Source organism: Erinaceus europaeus, chromosome 16 (genome assembly GCF_950295315.1).
Source record: "Erinaceus europaeus chromosome 16, mEriEur2.1, whole genome shotgun sequence".
Classification (NCBI taxonomy): Eukaryota; Metazoa; Chordata; class Mammalia; order Eulipotyphla; family Erinaceidae; genus Erinaceus; species Erinaceus europaeus.
Window position 1 is genome coordinate 70,049,307 of NC_080177.1, and position 17,758 is coordinate 70,067,064.

At 45.1% G+C, this 17,758-nt stretch overlaps 1 protein-coding gene across 1 annotated transcript in view; it reads right to left on the bottom strand.

Annotated features, from left to right (window-relative positions):
* Positions 1 to 11,260: 11,260 nt before the first annotated feature.
* Positions 11,261 to 17,758, bottom strand: part of ABHD4 (abhydrolase domain containing 4, N-acyl phospholipase B) — an 11,444-nt gene continuing 4,946 nt past the window's right edge. Inside the window, exons 3-5 of the mRNA XM_060174197.1 lie at positions 17,709 to 17,753; positions 13,587 to 13,773; positions 11,261 to 12,697 (exon numbers count right to left, since the gene is read on the bottom strand). Coding sequence (XP_060030180.1) covers positions 12,608 to 12,697; positions 13,587 to 13,773; positions 17,709 to 17,753 — 322 coding nt within the window. The 3' untranslated portion in view covers positions 11,261 to 12,607. The remainder of the gene's footprint in view (positions 12,698 to 13,586; positions 13,774 to 17,708; positions 17,754 to 17,758) is intronic.

Consider the following 17,758-nt stretch of genomic DNA (forward strand, 5'->3'; position numbering starts at 1 on the left):
GAAGAGAGTAACTCTCAAATATGGGAAAGGTATATAAATATTGTTGACTGTAAACCCCATCGATTTGATATCATCTGGGGCCCATATTCAGCTTAGGAGCTCATGTAATCTCTGTATTCCCATGTAATCTCTATATTCCTATAGATCTGAGCTCACATTCTGTGGTCATGAGTAGGAACATTCCAAGCTGCCTCAATTTCAGGACCCATGTTCCTCAGGTGTAGCATAGAGTATATTGTCCATCCTAACATTCTCTACCGTTGTTGATCCACATTGAGGGCAAGGTCCTATGGGGGGCCCACAAAGGGGTCTATTTTGTTGTTCCTGATAGAGATTACCGGTAAAAATGGAGAGAGGAATATATTTGACATCTAGGCCCATCATGTCTGTTTGGGAATCTCAGGACTCCCTGAATAGGGCCCCAGCTGATGGGGTGGCCTGATAGTGACTAAAGAGTCATCATTAAAGTATGCCTGGGGGTCAGGCGGTGGCGCACCTGGTTAAGCGCTCACATTACAGTGTCCATTAAAGTATGCCCATCTGGACTTACGGAGGTGGAGCTACGAGCAGCAGATCGCTTTCTCTCCTCTCCTCTCCTCTCCCGGATCAACTAGGAATACCAAAGGAGACCACCCGGACCGAAACAAGACAGGACTAGAATGACCACAGAAACCCAGTAAATCACCCGTGAGTACAAACACGCGTGGCTGGTGACAGAGAGGAGAGAGGGGCCTAAGGAGAGACTAAGTGACTGCTAACAGTTCAATAGTTTGTCAGTGGAGACACCACCTCCAGTCTGCTCCACCAACAAGGGGACAGCTGAAGGGAGGAAAGGACTCCCCAGAGACTCACCAAGTGCAACTCTGAGTCTCCATTGCTACTACCCTCAGAATCTGGAGCAGCAACAGGGAGGGACACCAGGGTACACCAGGGTACAGAGATCTAACCGGGAAATTCAGGAGAAGACCTATACCTCGGTGGCATAGCTGAAGGGCTGTGAAAGTCTCTTTGCATAACCACTGGATTATCTCTGCCACACCCTGCTTTATCTCTTGGTCAGGAGTCAGTGATTAAGCTAAGAAGCCTATTGATAGTTTAAAAGCCCTCAGGCTCCCATAGCCTACAGGGGAAAAAAAAAAAAAGGCTTTTACACCACTGAACTCCAACTCAGGGATTGAAAAAACTGTTAACTTATATAAAATGGTTAAAACAACAAGAAAAAATATTGGAGACTCGAACCAGGACAAGAGTCCAGCTAAAAGTCCTCCAGAGGGTGAAGCACAAAACAACAAGTTTAACATCCAAACATTAGCTAAGGAAATAATAACAGGAGTGAGTAAAGAATTTGAAAAAATTGTAATCAGAAATGCAGGAACAACAAATGAGAATATGGAAGAAAATTCTAATTATCTCATGGTTATTAGAGAGCTGAAAGCTGAAATCGCTGAGCTAAGAAGGCAACTAGCTGAACAAGCTAAAACAGTATCAGAGCAGGGCAACAAAATAGATGAACTCCAGAAAGCAGTAGAGGGCAGAGAGAATAGAATCAATGAGGCTGAAGACAGAATTAGCAAGATTGAGGATGAATTAGAGACAACTAAAAAAGAAGTAAGAGATCTCAAAAAGAGATTAAGAGATTCTGAAAACAACAACAGAGTCCTATGGGATGACTTCAAAAGAAACAATATACACATTATTGGCTTACCAGAGGAAGAAAGAGAAGGGGAGGAAGAAAGCATTCTCCAGGCCATAATAGCTGAAAATTTCTCTAGTCTAGACAACACCAAAGACATAAAGATTCAAGAAGCCCAGAGGGTCCCAAACAGAATTAACACAGACCTAAAGACACCAAGACATGTCATACTTAGATTGGAAAGGAATAAGGATAAAGAAAGGATCCTCAAGGCTGCAAGAGAAAAACAAAGAGTCACCTACAAAGGAAAACCCATAAGATTAGCAGCAGACTTCTCCATACAAACACTACAGGCCAGAAGAGAATGGCAAGATATCTATCGAGTGCTCAATGAGAAAGGCTTTCAGCCAAGAATACTATATCCTGCTAGATTGTCATTCAGACTAGATGGAAGCATCAAAACCTTCTCAGACAAGCAACAGTTGAAGGAAGCAACCATCACCAAGCCTGCCCTGAAAGAAGTTCTGAAAGGTCTCCTATAAACAACCAGACCACCACAAATAGGACATATATCAAAACACTCTAAAACTCTACAAGAATGGCGTTAAAATATCTTCAATCTTTGATATCAATAAATGTCAATGGCCTGAATTCACCTATTAAAAGACACACAGTAGGAAGATGGATCAGAAAACACAACCCAACAATATGTTGTCTACAGGAAACTCACCTAACTCAACAAGACAAACACAGACTTAAAGTGAAAGGATGGAAAACTATCATTCAAGCCAATGGCCCACAAAAAAGGGCAAGAACAGCTATTCTCATATCTGACATGATAGACTTTAAAATAGATAAGATTAAAAAAGATAGGAATGGACACTACTTAATGCTCAGAGGATCAGTCAATCAAGAGGACTTAACAATTATTAACATCTATGCACCCAATGAGAAGCCATCTAAATACATCAAACTTCTACTGAAAGAGCTACAGCAATATATTAACAGTAACACAATCATAGTAGGGGACTTCAACACCCCACTATCTCAACTTGACAGATCATCCAGGCAGAAAATCAGTAAAGACATAAGGGAGCTAAATGAAGAGATAGATAAACTAGAACTATTGGACATTTTCAGAGTCATTCATCCCAAGAAACTGGAATACACATTTTACTCAAATCCGCATGGATCATTCTCAAGGATAGACCATATGTTAGGCCACAAAGACAGCATCAGCCTATTCAAGAGCACTGAAATCATCCCAAGCATCTTCTCAGACCACAGTGGAATTAAACTAACACTTAACAATCAACAAAAGATTAGTAACAGTGCCAAAATGTGGAAGCTCAACAGTACACTTCTTAACAACTTCTGGGTCAAAGAGGAAATCAAGGAAGAAATCAAAATGTTTCGAGAGTTCAATGAAAATGAAGACACAAGCTATCAAAATATTTGGGACACAGCTAAAGCAGTCCTAAGAGGGAAGTTCATAGCTATACAAGCACACATTAGGAAACAAGAAAAGGCACAAATAAACAGCCTGATTGCACATCTTAAAGACCTAGAAGAAGAACAACAAAGGAATCCTAAAGCAACCAGAAGGACAGAAATTACTAAAGTTAGGGCAGAAATAAATAACATTGAGAATAGGAAAACCATACAAAAGATCAATGAAAGTAAATGTTGGTTCTTCGAAAGAGTAAACAAAATCGACAAACCTTTAGCCAGACTCACAAAACAAAAAAGGGAGAAGACCCAAATAAATCGGATAGTAAATGAAAGAGGAGAAATCACAACAGACACTGCAGAAATTCAACATATCATGCGAGGCGTCTATGAACAACTATATGCCACCAAGCTAGAGAACCTGGAAGAAATGAATGATTTCCTAGATACCTACCAACTTCCAAAACTAAGTAAAGAGGAAGTGGATAACATGAACAGGCCCATCACAGCTAATGAAATTGAAACAGTTATCAAAAATCTTCCCAAAAATAAAAGTCCTGGACCAGATGGTTTTACAAATGAATTCTACAAAACTTTCAAAGAAGAACTAATACCTCTACTTTTAAAAGTCTTCCAGAAGATTGAAGACACTGGAATACTCCCTGCCAGCTTCTATGAAGCCAACATCACCCTGATACCAAAAGCAGACAGGGACACAACCAAAAAAGAAAACTACAGACCAATATCTCTGATGAACATAGATGCAAAAATATTGAACAAAATTCTAGCCAACCGGATACAGCAGTATATCAAAAAAATTGTCCATCATGACCAAGTGGGGTTTATCCCAGGCATGCAAGGTTGGTTTAATATACGTAAATCAATCAATGTGATCCACCACATCAACAAAAGCAAGACCAAAAACCACATGGTCATATCAATAGATGCAGAGAAAGCCTTTGACAAAATACAACATCCCTTTATGATCAAAACACTACAAAAAATAGGAATAGATGGAAAATTCCTGAAGATAGTGGAGTCTATATATAGCAAACCTACAGCCAACATCATACTCAATGGTGAAAAACTGGAAGCATTTCCACTCAGATCAGGTACTAGACTGGGCTGCCCACTATCACCATTACTATTCAACATAGTGTTGAAAGTTCTTGCCATAGCAATCAGGCAGGAGCAAGGAATTAAAGGCATACAGATTGGAAGAGAAGAAGTCAAACTCTCCTTATTTGCAGATGACATGATAGTATACATGGAAAAACCTAAGGAATCCAGCAAGAAGCTTTTGGAAATCATCAGGCAATACAGTAATGTGTCAGGCTATAAAATTAACATTCAAAAGTCAGTGGCATTCCTCTATGCAAACACTAAGTTAGAAGAAATTGAAATCCAGAAATCAGTTCCTTTTTCTATAGCAACAAAAACAATAAAATATCTAGGAATAAACCTAACCAAAGAAGTGAAAGACTTGTATACTGAAAATTATGAGTCACTACTCAAAGAAATTGAAAAAGACACAAAGAAGTGGAAAGATATTCCATGTTCATGGGTTGGAAGAATTAACATCATCAAAATGAATATATTACCCAGAGCCATCTACAAATTTAATGCTATCCCCATCAAGATCCCAAGCACATTTTTTAGGAGAATAGAACAAATGCTACAAATGTTTATCTGGAACCAGAAAAGACCTAGAATTGCCAAAACAATCTTGAGAAAAAAGAACAGAACCGGAGGCATCACACTGCCAGATCTCAAACTGTATTATAGGGCCATTGTCATCAAAACTGCTTGGTACTGGAACATGAACAGACACACTGACCAGTGGAATAGAATTGACAGCCCAGAAATGAGGCCCCACACGTATGGACATCTAATCTTTGACAAAGGGGCCCAGACTATTATATGGAGGAAGCAGAGTCTCTTCAACAAATGGTGTTGGAAACAATGGGTTGAAACATGCAGAAGAATGAAACTGAATCACTGTATTTCACCAAATACAAAAGTAAATTCCAAGTGGATCAAGGACTTGGATGTTAGACCAGAAACTATCAGATACTTAGAGGAAAATATTGGCAGAACTTTTTTCCGCATAAATTTTAAAGACATTTTCAATGAAACGAATCCAATTACAAGGAAGACTAAGGCAAGTATAAACCTATGGGACTACATCAAATTAAAAAGCTTCTTCACAGCAAAAGAAACCACTACCCAAATCAAGAGACCCCTCACACAATGGGAGAAGATCTTTACATGCCATACATCAGATAAGAGTTTAATAACCAACATATATAAAGAGCTTGCCAGATTCAACAACAAGACAACAAATAACCCCATCCAAAAATGGGGGGAGGACATGGACAGAATATTCACCACAGAAGAGATCCAAAAGGCCGAGAAACACATGAAAAAATGCTCCAAGTCTCTGATTGTCAGAGAAATGCAAATCAAGACAACAATGAGATATCACTTCACTCCTGTGAGAATGTCACACATCAGAAAAGGTAACAGCAGCAAATGCTGGAGAGGGTGTGGGGTCAAAGGAACCCTCCTGCACTGCTGGTGGGAATGTCAATTGGTCCAACCTCTGTGGAGAACAGTCTGGAGAACTCTCAGAAGGCTAGAAATGGACCTACCCTATGACCCTGCAATTCCCCTCCTGGGGATATATCCTAAGGAACCCAACACATCCATCCAAAAAGATCTGTGTACACATATGTTCTTGGCAGCACAATTTGTAATAGCCAAAACCTGGAAGCAACCCAGGTGTCCAACAACACATGAGTGGCTGAGCAAGTTGTGGTCTATATACACAATGGAATACTACTCAGCTGTAAAAAATGGTGACTTCACCGTTTTCAGCCGATCTTGGATGGACCTTGAAAAAATCATGTTGAGTGAAATAAGTCAGGAACAGAAGGATGAATACGGGATGATCTCACTCTCAGGCCGAAGTTGAAAAACAAGATTAGAAAAGAAAACACAAGTCGAACCTGAAATGGAATTGGAGTATTACACCAAAGTAAAAGACTCTGGGGTGGGTGGGTGGGTGGGGAGAATACAGGTCCATGAAAAATGATGAATGAAATAGTGGGGGTTGTATTGTTAAATGGGAATCTGGGGAATGTTATGCATGTAAAAAAAAAAAAAGGAAGAAGAAGTAGAAACGCAAAGCAGAAATTGACTGAGTTTGGAGTATGGCACCAAAGTAAGAAAGCAGAAGTATACTAGAGTTAGCAGTGAGTACCTCCCTAATACTTCCTCTCCACTTTTCCAAGCTTTGGGTCCATGATTGCTCAACAATTTGTTTGGCTTTGTATGTTAACTCTCTTTTCAGTCACCAGGTTCCAGGTGTCATCAGGATGCCGGCCAGAATTCCCTGGATTGAAGACCCCACCAATATGTCCTGGAGCTCAGCTTCCCCAGAGACCCACCCTACTAGGGAAAGAGAGAGGCAGACTGGGAGTATGGACCGACCAGTCAACGCCCATGTTCAGCGAGGAAGCAATTACAGAAGCCAGACCTTCTACCTTCTGCAACCCTCAATGACCCTGGGTCCTTGCTCCCAGAGGGATAGAGAATGGGAAAGCTATCGGGGGAGGGGGTGGGATATGGAGATTGGGTGGTGGGAATTGTGTGGAGTTGTACCCCTCCTACCCTATGGTTTTGTTAATTAATCCTTTCTTAAATAAAAAAATAAAAAAAATAAAAAAAAATAAAGTATGCCGATCTCTTGCCCTTATTTAGATTTTGCAGTCCTTGCCTTGATAAGGTTAGCTTTGGTTGCAGTCCTTGCCTTGATAAGGTTAGCTTTGGAGTGAGTGAGGGAACTGTAATAGGAAGTAGATGAGGAGGGTATCTAAGTCTAAGTAGACACTATTTCATTAGGAACTTTATACTGACTCACTGCAGACTATTGTGTACTTTTGCTTTCAGGTATATATTTTGCCCTAGTTTATGGATATGTGTGAACATATGCTCTATCTCAGGGGACCTAGTCTATATCTAGGTTTTGGGACTTTGTTGGGAAGTGAACCACCTGGAATGGAATTAGAGAATCCTATGAAAGGAAAGGTCTCACCCAAGTAATGAGGCTGGTGTTCCACGCCTGACGTCTCTGGACACAGTCTGAAGTGAAGCATGCTGAGGTGGCATTCGTTGTGTTGATTAGGTTGGGATCGGTAGATGCAATATCATTTGTTATGAATTGAGAGAAGTATGCAGGAAAGTGTGCCCCACCCTAGAGGTTCCAGGACTGGGGGGAATATAGGCTCTGTAAATGAAATGTGAGGTTCCTGCAGTCTTAGAGTTCAAGAAGACAGTAGATAGTTATTGTTATAATCACATTATTTGGTAATTGGGCTAACTTTGAAAAATCCCTTTGTTAGGATTTGCTGTATAATACCCAACATCACCATAATTTATGGCCTTTGACGTTATTTGTATATAGCTGTGCCATGAGTTGCTTTTGTTCTCCCTGGTCTAGGCTTTTGAGAGAGTCAACATATCAAAGACTCAGCCTATGTATTAAAAAGACTCAGTCTGTGCTTTAAAAAGTTTGAGACATTTAATCACTTCTTCCCCTCTTTTATTAATTAGTGATTTATATGACTACAAATTAATAGGAGTGTACATAAACATCATTCCCACCACCAAAAGACTGTATCCCATCCCACCCCTCCTACCCCCCACCACCCCCAGGAAACCGAATATCTACCCTCCCCCCCAGGGTTTTTACTTTGGTGCCCTACCCCCACCCCACACCTTTTAAAAATTTTATTTGGTGGATGGAGACAGAGAGAAACTGAGAGGGAAGAGGAAGATAGAGACAGACAGACACCTGCAAGCCTGTTTTCACCACTGGAGAAGCTCTCCGCTGCTGGTGGGGACTGGAGGTTTGAACCCAGGTCCTTGCACATTTTAGCATGTGCACTCAACCAGGTGCAATGACCACCCAGCTTCGAGCTTGAGGATTCTTCCATCTAAGGGAATTGCTCCTGATCTTCCTGAGGATCTCTACCATTTAATTGGGAAGCATCTTGAGAGAACAGAAAGGATAAGGATGCTGTATGTCCTCTCATGCTGACTGAGAACTGCATCCGAGTCCTTTCCCCCAAATGGAAATAATAAGTCATCCGCAACTTCTGCTTTGATTGCATAAATAATTCTGTATATTCACAAAACACTGTTTAATGAAAAAAAAGAAAGAAAATAAAATAAAAAGAAAAAAATGTTCCTAGGGTGGCCCAGAAGGTAGCACAGTAAATGAAGTGTTGACCTTGTAGGTGTGAAGTCCTCAGTTCCATCAGCAGCATCACATGTGCTCTGGTTCTCTCTCTCTTTCTCATAAATAAATCAATCTTGAAAAAAAAATCCAGGCTAGGGAGACAGGATAATGGTTGTGCAGAAAAACTTTCTTGCCTGAGACATCAGAGGTCTCAGGTTCAATCCCCAGCCTCACCGTAAGTCAGAGCTGAGCAGTGCTCTGGTATAAAAAGAAAGGAAAAGAGAAAATAAATACCCCAGGTTGTTTTGTACAAGTAAGGATGATGAATGCTGCCTCCTATAATTCGGTCTCCAAGAGGGTGGAGGCCTCACTCAGTTTTGACATGAATTCTTTCTACATATCCCCCACTTCGCCCCCACCCCCTCACACACACACAAAGGCAGAGCAAGAGTGAAAGAGACCAAAGCTTCCTTTGTGGTGGGGGTCTGGCTTGAACCTGGGTCATGCTTATGGCAAAGCAGTGCACTATTCAAGTGAGCTGTTCTGCTAGCCCAAGATCAATTCCTTTTGATTTCCTCTGCTCAACTGTTCTTGTCTTCCACCACTGTGTCCACCATCACTGGCCAAGGTCAAGTTCACCCGTGTCTCTGCCTGCAGCACTGCAGGGCCTCCAAAGTCTCCCTGCAGGGACTCAGCCCATCTGACCTCTGCTCCTGGAGCACAGCCTGTTGCACTCTCTTTGCCGCACTCCAGTCATTTCTTCCCGTTACTTTTTTTTTTTTCTTTTTAGCTAGAGCACTGATCAGCTCTGGTATAGGGGATTGAACCTGGGACCTTGGAGCCTCAGGTGTGATAGTCTCTGCATAACCATTATGCTATCTACCCCTGTCCACTGTTTTTTATTTTTAAAGATTTTATTTATTTACTAATAAGAAAGCTAGAAGGAGAGAAAGAACCAGACATCACTCCGATACATGTGCTGCCAGAGACTGAACTCTGGACTTCATGCTTGAGAGTCCAATGCTTTGTCCACTGTGCCACCACCCAGACCACTTTTTTTTTCCTTAGGTTTCTTTTGAGGACTGGGAAAACAGCCTAATGGTATGAAAAGAAGACTTTCATGCCTGAGGTTCTGAGGTTCCAGGTTCATTCCCCAGCATCACCATAAGCCAGAGCAGGGGAGAACTCTGGTTTAAAAAAAAAAAAAAAAAAGTTCCTGGCTCCCACCTGCAGGGGGAAAGCTTTGTGAGTGGTGAAGCAGAGCTGCAGGTGTCTGTCTCTCTCCCTATCACCCCTTCCCTGTTGATTTCCAGCTGTCTCTATCCAATAAAGAGAATTAAAAAAATTAAAATAAAGTTTATTTATTGTATTCATTTTAGATAGAGATCAAGAGGCAAAGAGAGCGCAAGAGACCGCAGCACAGCAGCATCCTGCAGTGTGATAGGAGCCAGGCTTGAACCTGGGTCGCACACGTGGCAAAGCAACACACTATCCAAGTGGGCTACGTCATCGCCTCCCCCTGACTCCCCGTTGCTTTTAGGATGCACATGCATCTCTTGGCCAGAGGGGCCCCAGTGTCATCTCATCCCTGGTCTCATCTCCAGGTCGTGGTTCCAGCCAACAGGGTTCCACTTACCGTTCCTTCCATACACTTCAGCTATATCTGCTCCTGCCCCTCCTTCAACTCCGTGTCACCATGTCAGAGGGAGGCCTTCCTAACCTCTCTCAGGCAGTCCTTTTCCTTGGACATTTACACTGATCTGCACAACTTTGACTAAGCATCTCTCTTTGTAGGCTGTAATTTTCCAGGAAGACAGAGGTCTCCTTTCACTATTACAGACTTTCAAGAAGTGAGTTCCAAGGAGCTGTCCTCTCCTCACCATGCAGGGAGGAACTCTTGGGCAGGTTTTAGTCACGAGGACACAATACCCTGCAGTGAAGTCAGGCCTTTGTAACTATGACAGGTCTTCCATACACTCATTCTTCATGACAGGTAGGATTATGATGCTTAGAAGCCTGGGTGGAACTGGAGAACATTGGCACATGGGATCTGGTGGCTTTTTGAGCGCTTTGCCTATCTCGTTTCTCAGTTAAAACAGGCCTTGAGAGTGAACCAGGTGACGGACATGCCCCTTATTCTTAAGCAGCTATCTGTCTTTCCTTTGGGAATGGAAAGACAGCTGTTAAACAAGTGACTCTACCTTTATGGGGAGCACTCAAATGTGCTACAAAGATGCGAAAGAGAGAGTTTGAAGGGAGTTGGGTGGTGGCGCAGCAGGTTAAGCGCACGTGGTGCAAAGTGCAAGGACCAGCATAAGGATCCCAGTTCGAGCCCCAGGCCCCCCACCTGCAGGGGAGTCGCTTCACGAGCGGTAAAGCAGGTCTGCAGGTGTCTATCTTTCTCTCCTCCTCTCTGTCTTCCCCTCCTCTCTCCATTTCTCTCTATCCTATCCAACAACAATGACATCAATAACCACAACAAGGGCAGCAAAAGGGAAAATAAATAAATAAAGAACTTGGGAGTTCTAAAACCACAAAAAAAAAGAGAGAGAGAGGGTTTGAGTCTGGGCTGGGTGTTGGGGGTGGGGTGGGGCAGGTGTCAGGAGCCAGCTTGTGAGGACTGTGTGGACTGAGAGCCAGAGATAAAGGAGCTGGGAAAACTTGTAGGGAAGGGCAGGTGCAGGCCCACTTGGAATGAACCTTGGAAGACAGGGGCAGAAGAAAACATGCAGTCCTGCCTTCTGCACTGGGGCTTGGCCCATTCATACGCATCCTCTTGGCTGAGATGTCTGCAGACGGCAACCTGGGCTGGAACAAGGGCAAAGGCTGTGCTGAATGAAGAGGGCGTGGCCTGTTGGTGGAATCCCCTATGACCTGGGTATCTGGTGGGTCCCCAGCCCTGGTCAGAGCAGTATTGAATAGCACTAAGCAGTAGTAGTTTTGACTCATTTCTTTATTAATATAGAAAAGGAGCCCAAGGCAGCTGGACCAGTAGTACAAAGCACCAGGAGTTAATACTATCTGGTGGATGGGTTGGCTTTACAAAAGTGAAGGGGGAGGGGCAGGCAGGGGCTGTCCTGGTTCTGGGCCCAGGCCCAGCCTATCACCCAGATCCTCAGACCAGCACCTGGAACCAGCCCAGGGAGACTAACAGGTAGGTAGGTTTGGGGTGGGATGAGCCGGAGACCTTGGGGAGCAGATGGGAAGATGGAAGGCCAGGCAGCAAGAACCATCCTGTGGCTGATGAGGACTGGGACTGCTAGTGAGAGGCTCCCCACTGGACCACGGGAAGGGCTTGTGTGGGCCTCAGCTCAGGGGGCAGACAGAGAACCCTGTGGGATGAGCACAGGGAATCCCAAGACCATCCTAGAGTGGAAGGCCTTTCCTTCTCTCCATCAGGGGCCACCTCTGCTCTCTTTCCTACAAGTGGGGCTGCAGGGCCCAAGGCACAGAGGGAGGCCCAGAGGCCTCCCAGTTGGGAGGAAGTGGGGGCAGGAAGGAAGCACTTGTGTGTCCCCAGCTTAGGCAGCCAGGGTAGAGACACAGGGCAAGACAGCAGAGCCCCTGCCTCTCGGGACTCGAATGTGGAACAGGACAGACTCCTAAGCCAGTGACGATCCCCAACCCTGGGGTAACGATACCTGCCTCTGCCCTTAGTGAATGGAATCAGCAAGGAACACTTGGAGTGAATAGGCCAGGGATGAGCCTGAGCTCTCCTGGAACTGAGCTGGGTACCCAGGGGCCAGCCATGGCCTGGCCCTCCTCCATTAGTGAGGGGCACGGTCTCTTGAGCCATGGAGGGGATTCGGTTCTGGGCCTACTTATGAGATCTGAGTGGGAACTGGTCCTAACAGACATGGGACTGGTGTGGGAAGTGGGCCAGAGGGTGTGGATGTTCTCACAGGGAACCTACCCCCCACACACTTTCCAGAACTGGGAACCTTTCCCTAGCCCAAGGGGGAGGGAAAGAGAGGCCACTCCCCCACCCTCGTTGCACAGGGAGGGGATGTGGCTCAGTGCAAGCGCGTCATAGCCACCAACACTTGGCATGGAGAGGATGGGCGGCAACAAGCAACCCTTTATGTTCTTCCCTGTGGTGTGGAACTCAAGGCCTCTTGTGGCTTCTGTCCCTAGCCCATGGCGGTGGTCCTGCCCTGGGGATGGCCCAAGGCCCTGCCTGGCTGGAACATGTTAGTGGTGAGGAGGGGACAGAGGGGTGAGTGAGCAGACAGGGAGGTGAGAGCAACTCTCTGGCTTCTTCCGCTTCCTCTGTGGAGAGCAGCTCAGTCAACTGAATCACAGATCTCCTCCACCATGGCGTTGAAAATGTGAGGCTGGTCAGCGTAGACATGGTGCGATGCGCCCTCGATCTCCTGTGGAGTGGGGAGGCCCAGTGGAGGGGGCTTAACTGTGGGCACTAGAAAGGGGGCACCCCCTTTCCTCTTCCCATAGACATGCCTACATATCACTCTCTAGTGATAACCACAAACACCAAGCCACCATTCTCCCTGGGCCTTGGCCCTTGCCCAGTGAGAACCAAGGAATTTCAATTTCCCACTCGACCGTTTCTGGGATGATTCACTCTGCCTTGCCTTCTGTCACCACTGACTCTCTCATTGCACCCACTGGCCTGGTGAACCAGCGCCCAGGGTAGCCTGCTGTCTGATTACACCCAGGTTAGCAATGAGGGGAAAAGGCAGAAGGGAAAAGATAGGCAGGAGAGCGAGAAGTCATGTCTGTCTCTGCTATTAGTTTTTCCATTCATTCATGGCTCTGGTTGAAGGTGGGAACTCCAGGGGGACTGGAGTGGCAGCTTGATATCCGTGTTTGGCTACTGATGAAAAGCACTGGGGCTGGGCGGTGGTGCACCTGGTTGAGCACACAGGTTACAATGTGCAAAGACCCAGGTTCAAGCTCCCAGTCACCACCTACAGGGGGAAAGCTTTACGAGCGGTGAAGCAGGGCTGCAAGTGTCTCTCTGTCTCTCTCCCTTTATATCTCCCCCTTCCTCTCAATTTCTGGCTGTCTCTATCCAGTAAATAAAGATAATAAAAACTGTTTTAAAATGAGAAGCCCCTACACTTCAGACATTACAGAGAGCCAATCCTTTTGAATCCACTGCCCTGTCTCAGCCTAGCCATCCAACCCTCCCTTCCACCCCCCCCCACACACATACACTCTTTCTTTCTGATCTCCCTTCTCTACCTAGGCCCTTTCCCACCGACAGCTGGTCAACACGTGCCCCTTGGCTAGGCAACGCACCATGTCTCGGACATAAGAATCTGGCCGCTGCATCTTCACCTTCTTCCTCGTGCTGGTATCAATCCAGGTGTTGGCCCCATAGATCATGGTGATGGGCACATCCTTTCGGATCAAGTGAATCCGCTCCAGCATGGGGCGCCGGGCCCAGCCGAAAGACTCCATCATGGCTTTGAATGCTGTCTCCCCACTGAAGATGTAAAATCAAGGAAAGGTGATTAAAAGAATCAACTCTGCTGACGTCAAAGAAGGTGCCATCAGAGATTGAGGCAGTGTCTCTGTCATCTTTGTGACCCCTTATTGTATCCCTGAACTGGGCTCAGACTTATTACATCATATTGCTGAGACTGGGAGACAAGACTGAACCTCCAGAGATGTCCTATCACAAAAGACAATTAGGAAGTAATAACTCATAAGCCAATATTTTTCTAACTAAAAAAAAAAAAAAAATCAAGTGGCCAAGAGTAGTGACTCAGCTGCAGGGCACATGCCTTGTACATGTGAGGCCCCAGGATGGATGCCTGGCACCACATAAACAGGACAGACAAAACCAAACAGAGGTGCCAGGCAGTAGTGCATTTGACAGTATACACACTACAATGCACAAGGACCTGGGCTCAAACCTGGGTGGGAGGACACTTCACAAGTGATGAAATAGTGCTCCAGGTGTGTCTTTTATTATTATTATTCTTTAAATTTTTCTATTTCATAGGTGTTGGGCAGTACTCCGGCTCCCCCCTGCTTAACTGTGGTCTATTTACATAATCACTGTTTTACCTGGGAACCGCCCTACCTACAGGGCATTGGTTTAATCCCCACTGGTTCACGCTGTCTTTTTGCTCCACCCCCTCTCCTAGTCACACCCTGTTTTCCACCACTGTCTTTTCACTCCACCCTCTCTACATCACATCCTGTTTTCACACTCTACTATTTCCTTCTTGGCGAGTATAAATATACCTGCTCTTCTGATTAAAGACACATGGAGTTGCCTTACGGCTCCGAGAGTCCCAGATTCTCTCTCCTGCAATGCTAGCCCTGCACGAGTTCCTGATCCCTCTCCCATGCAGCAGCCTAGGTTGGCTCCGAGTCCTCTCCAACCCAGAGAGCACGTGCTCAGGAAGAAGCACCCTCAGGCTATCCCGGCAGATAGGACAGAGAGAGATTGCAAGGGGATGGGGAGATAGGGAAGGAGAGAGAAAGAAAGGCACCTGCAGGTCTGCTTCACCACTCTTGAAGCCTCCCCCTGCAGGTGGGGAGCCAGGGTCTTGAACCCAGGTCCTTGTGCATGGTACTGTGTGGCTCAACCAAGGTGCAACACCACCTGCCCCTCCACTCTCTCTCCCCTTGTCTATCTCCCCCTTCTCTCTGTTTCCGTCTTTATCCAAAATAAATACAATACATAAAAAATAGGACACTAATAAAACAGTGGAGATGGAGAGAGTGAAAGCATAATAGTTATGCAAAAGACCTCTCTACCGCATTGTGTGTACACAGATACACGCACACGTAACACTGTAGTGAGAGACTGGGTATTTGACCTACAATACCTATTTGAACAATAAATTAATGAACACTAAGAGCCAAGATCACTGGTCTAAATAAGAAATACATGAATCAATGACAGGGAACCCCCAATATATATTTGAATAGTCAGGAATGATTTGGTTTGGGACCAGCCATTGGTGCACCTGGTTAAGTGCACACATTACAGTGCGGAAGGACCCAGGTTCAAGGCCCTGTTCCTCACCTGCAGGAGGAAAGCTTTGCAAGTGGTGAAGCAGGGCTGCAGACATACTTCTGTCTCTCTCCCTCCTTTTCTATCTCCCTCTACCCTCTTGATTTCTGCTTCTATCCAATAAATAAATATATATAAAAAAAAGGAATGATTTGGTTTGACTAGACTTCTCTCAAGAGCAAAGTGGCCTAGGCAGGATAAACTTGCATGATGACGGTAGCTGGGGCATTAACTAATACATTTGAGGTTCAATAATAGCTTGTCTTGGTTGGAGCCAATTTTGCAGAAGTTAATTCTAGAGGAAAGTTGATATAATACCAGGTCATGAGTGAGGCTGAAAGTTTATCCTGTCAGTTGGGGGACAACTGGCATTTTGCCTAAACATATAATTTAGAATGACTCCTCTGAAACTGATGGTAACAGTGAAATCGTAGTTGAAGTGATAAATCTTGTCCTATTTTACTGTTAGTTCCATGAAACTTGGTGTCATTTAAATGTGCCTTTGTTCTCCCTGCCAAAAACCTCTAAATTTACTAAAGGCAAAATTATCCTCAAAAAAAAAAAGAAAAAAAGAAAGAAAGAGAGAAAGAAAAGAAAAAGAAAGAAAGAAAGAAAAAGAAAAAAGACTTTCATGCTTGAGGCTCCAAGGCCCCCGATTCAGTCCCCAGCACCACCATAAGCCAGAGTGGAGAACTGCTTTGATCTCTCTCTTTCTCCTTGGCCTCTCTCATAAGAAAGAAAGTGAAGGGGCCGTGGTGGCGCACCTGGTAGAGCACACATGTTACAATGTGCAAGGACCCGGGTTCAAGCCTCCAGTCTCCACCTGCAGAGGGAAAGCTTCATGACTGGTAAAGCAGGGCTGCAGGTCTCAGTCTCTCTCTCTCTCTCTCTCCTTTCCTCTCAATTTCTGGCTATCTCTGTCCAATAAATAAATAAATAAATAAAGATAATAAAAAGATTTTTAAAAAAAGAAATTGAAAGATGAAGGCTGAGGGGAGAGAATTGGTTATTAATATAATGTCATCTCTGCTTCCTCCAGGTCTGAAATACATATTCTATACGCTCAAACAAAATTAGGCCCAAGTCCAGAGAAAGCCCTGAGGAAGGGACTTGGGCTGGGCCAGGGGAACATCTTGGGTAGAAGGCTGGCACTGAGCTCAAGGGGGGCTGGGAGCAGGAAGTGGGAGGTTGACTGCTGAATTGCATTTCTATCTTCCTGGCTTTACACAGGCCGTTCAATGAGCTGAGCTCATAGGGGACATTAGTTCCCACAATGCTTGAAAGCTGACTTTGAGGCAAGTGCTCACAGGACTTTGGAATGCGAGCACCCCCCTCTTCTGCATAGTTTGGGGCTCACAGCCAGTGACCTGAACCAGCCTGGAATGAGGCAGGGCAGTTCTGTTCCATATGACACTGGCAGCCTTGAAACAGTCCCCAGAACTTCACGGTGGGGTTCCCACTGAAGCCCGTGCCACCAGCCCAGTCTCCTGGTATCAGCCACTCATAGGCCCTGCTGAAAGGGGAGATTACCTCCCTGACTCTGCCTGGGCTGCCAGCTGCCAGCTGCCAGGCCTCAGGTCCTCTGGTTCACAGGGCAGCCATGCAAGCAGTCACAGATAGGAACTATTTATTTATTTATTTATTTATTTATTTATTTATTTATTTATTTATGTTGCCTTTATAAAGAGACCATGTTTGTATCACTCTGTTAAAAAAAAAAAACGCTTTGGGCTGGAGGCCAGGTGGTGGCACACCTTGTTAAATGCACACATTACAGTGCACAAGGACATAAGGTTCAAGTCCCTGGTCCCCACCTGCAGGGAAAAAGCTTCCAAAGTGGTGAAGCAGGGCTGCAGATGTCTCTCTCTCTCTCTCTCTCTTACCCTCTCTATCTCCCCCTCCTCTTTCAATTTCTCTCTGTCTCTATCCAATAATAAGTAAAATAAATGAAAAATGAATAAAGCTTTTGGGCTGGTGAAATAGCTCACTTGGATAGTGTGTTGCTTTGCCATGTTTGTGGCCCAGGCTTGAGCCCAGTCCCCATGGCACTGAAGAAAGCTTCAGTGCTGGGATCTCTCGTGTCTCTGTGTGTGTGTGTGTGTGTGTGTGTGCGCGCGCACGCGCGTGTGTGTCTTTGTAAAAAGAAAAAACAAAACAGGAGTTTCCTAGGCTAACTGCCTCCCTCTAGGGAGGAGTGAGGATCTCTCCCAGGGACAGAAGCTATTTAATGAATCCATTAGCCTCCCCACTCCTCTTGCCCATCCCTGGGGAGCCCGCTAATTCCAAAGTTCTCCTGGCTGAATGAGAGCTTTGTGGAAGAGGAAACACAGCATAGACCCATGGCTTGGGGTGGGCATAGCCTATCTGAAACTTCGTCCCCAAACCCTCACCTGGGATTCTGAGCATTGCAGTGGTAGATATACTCAGCTATGGTGTCATC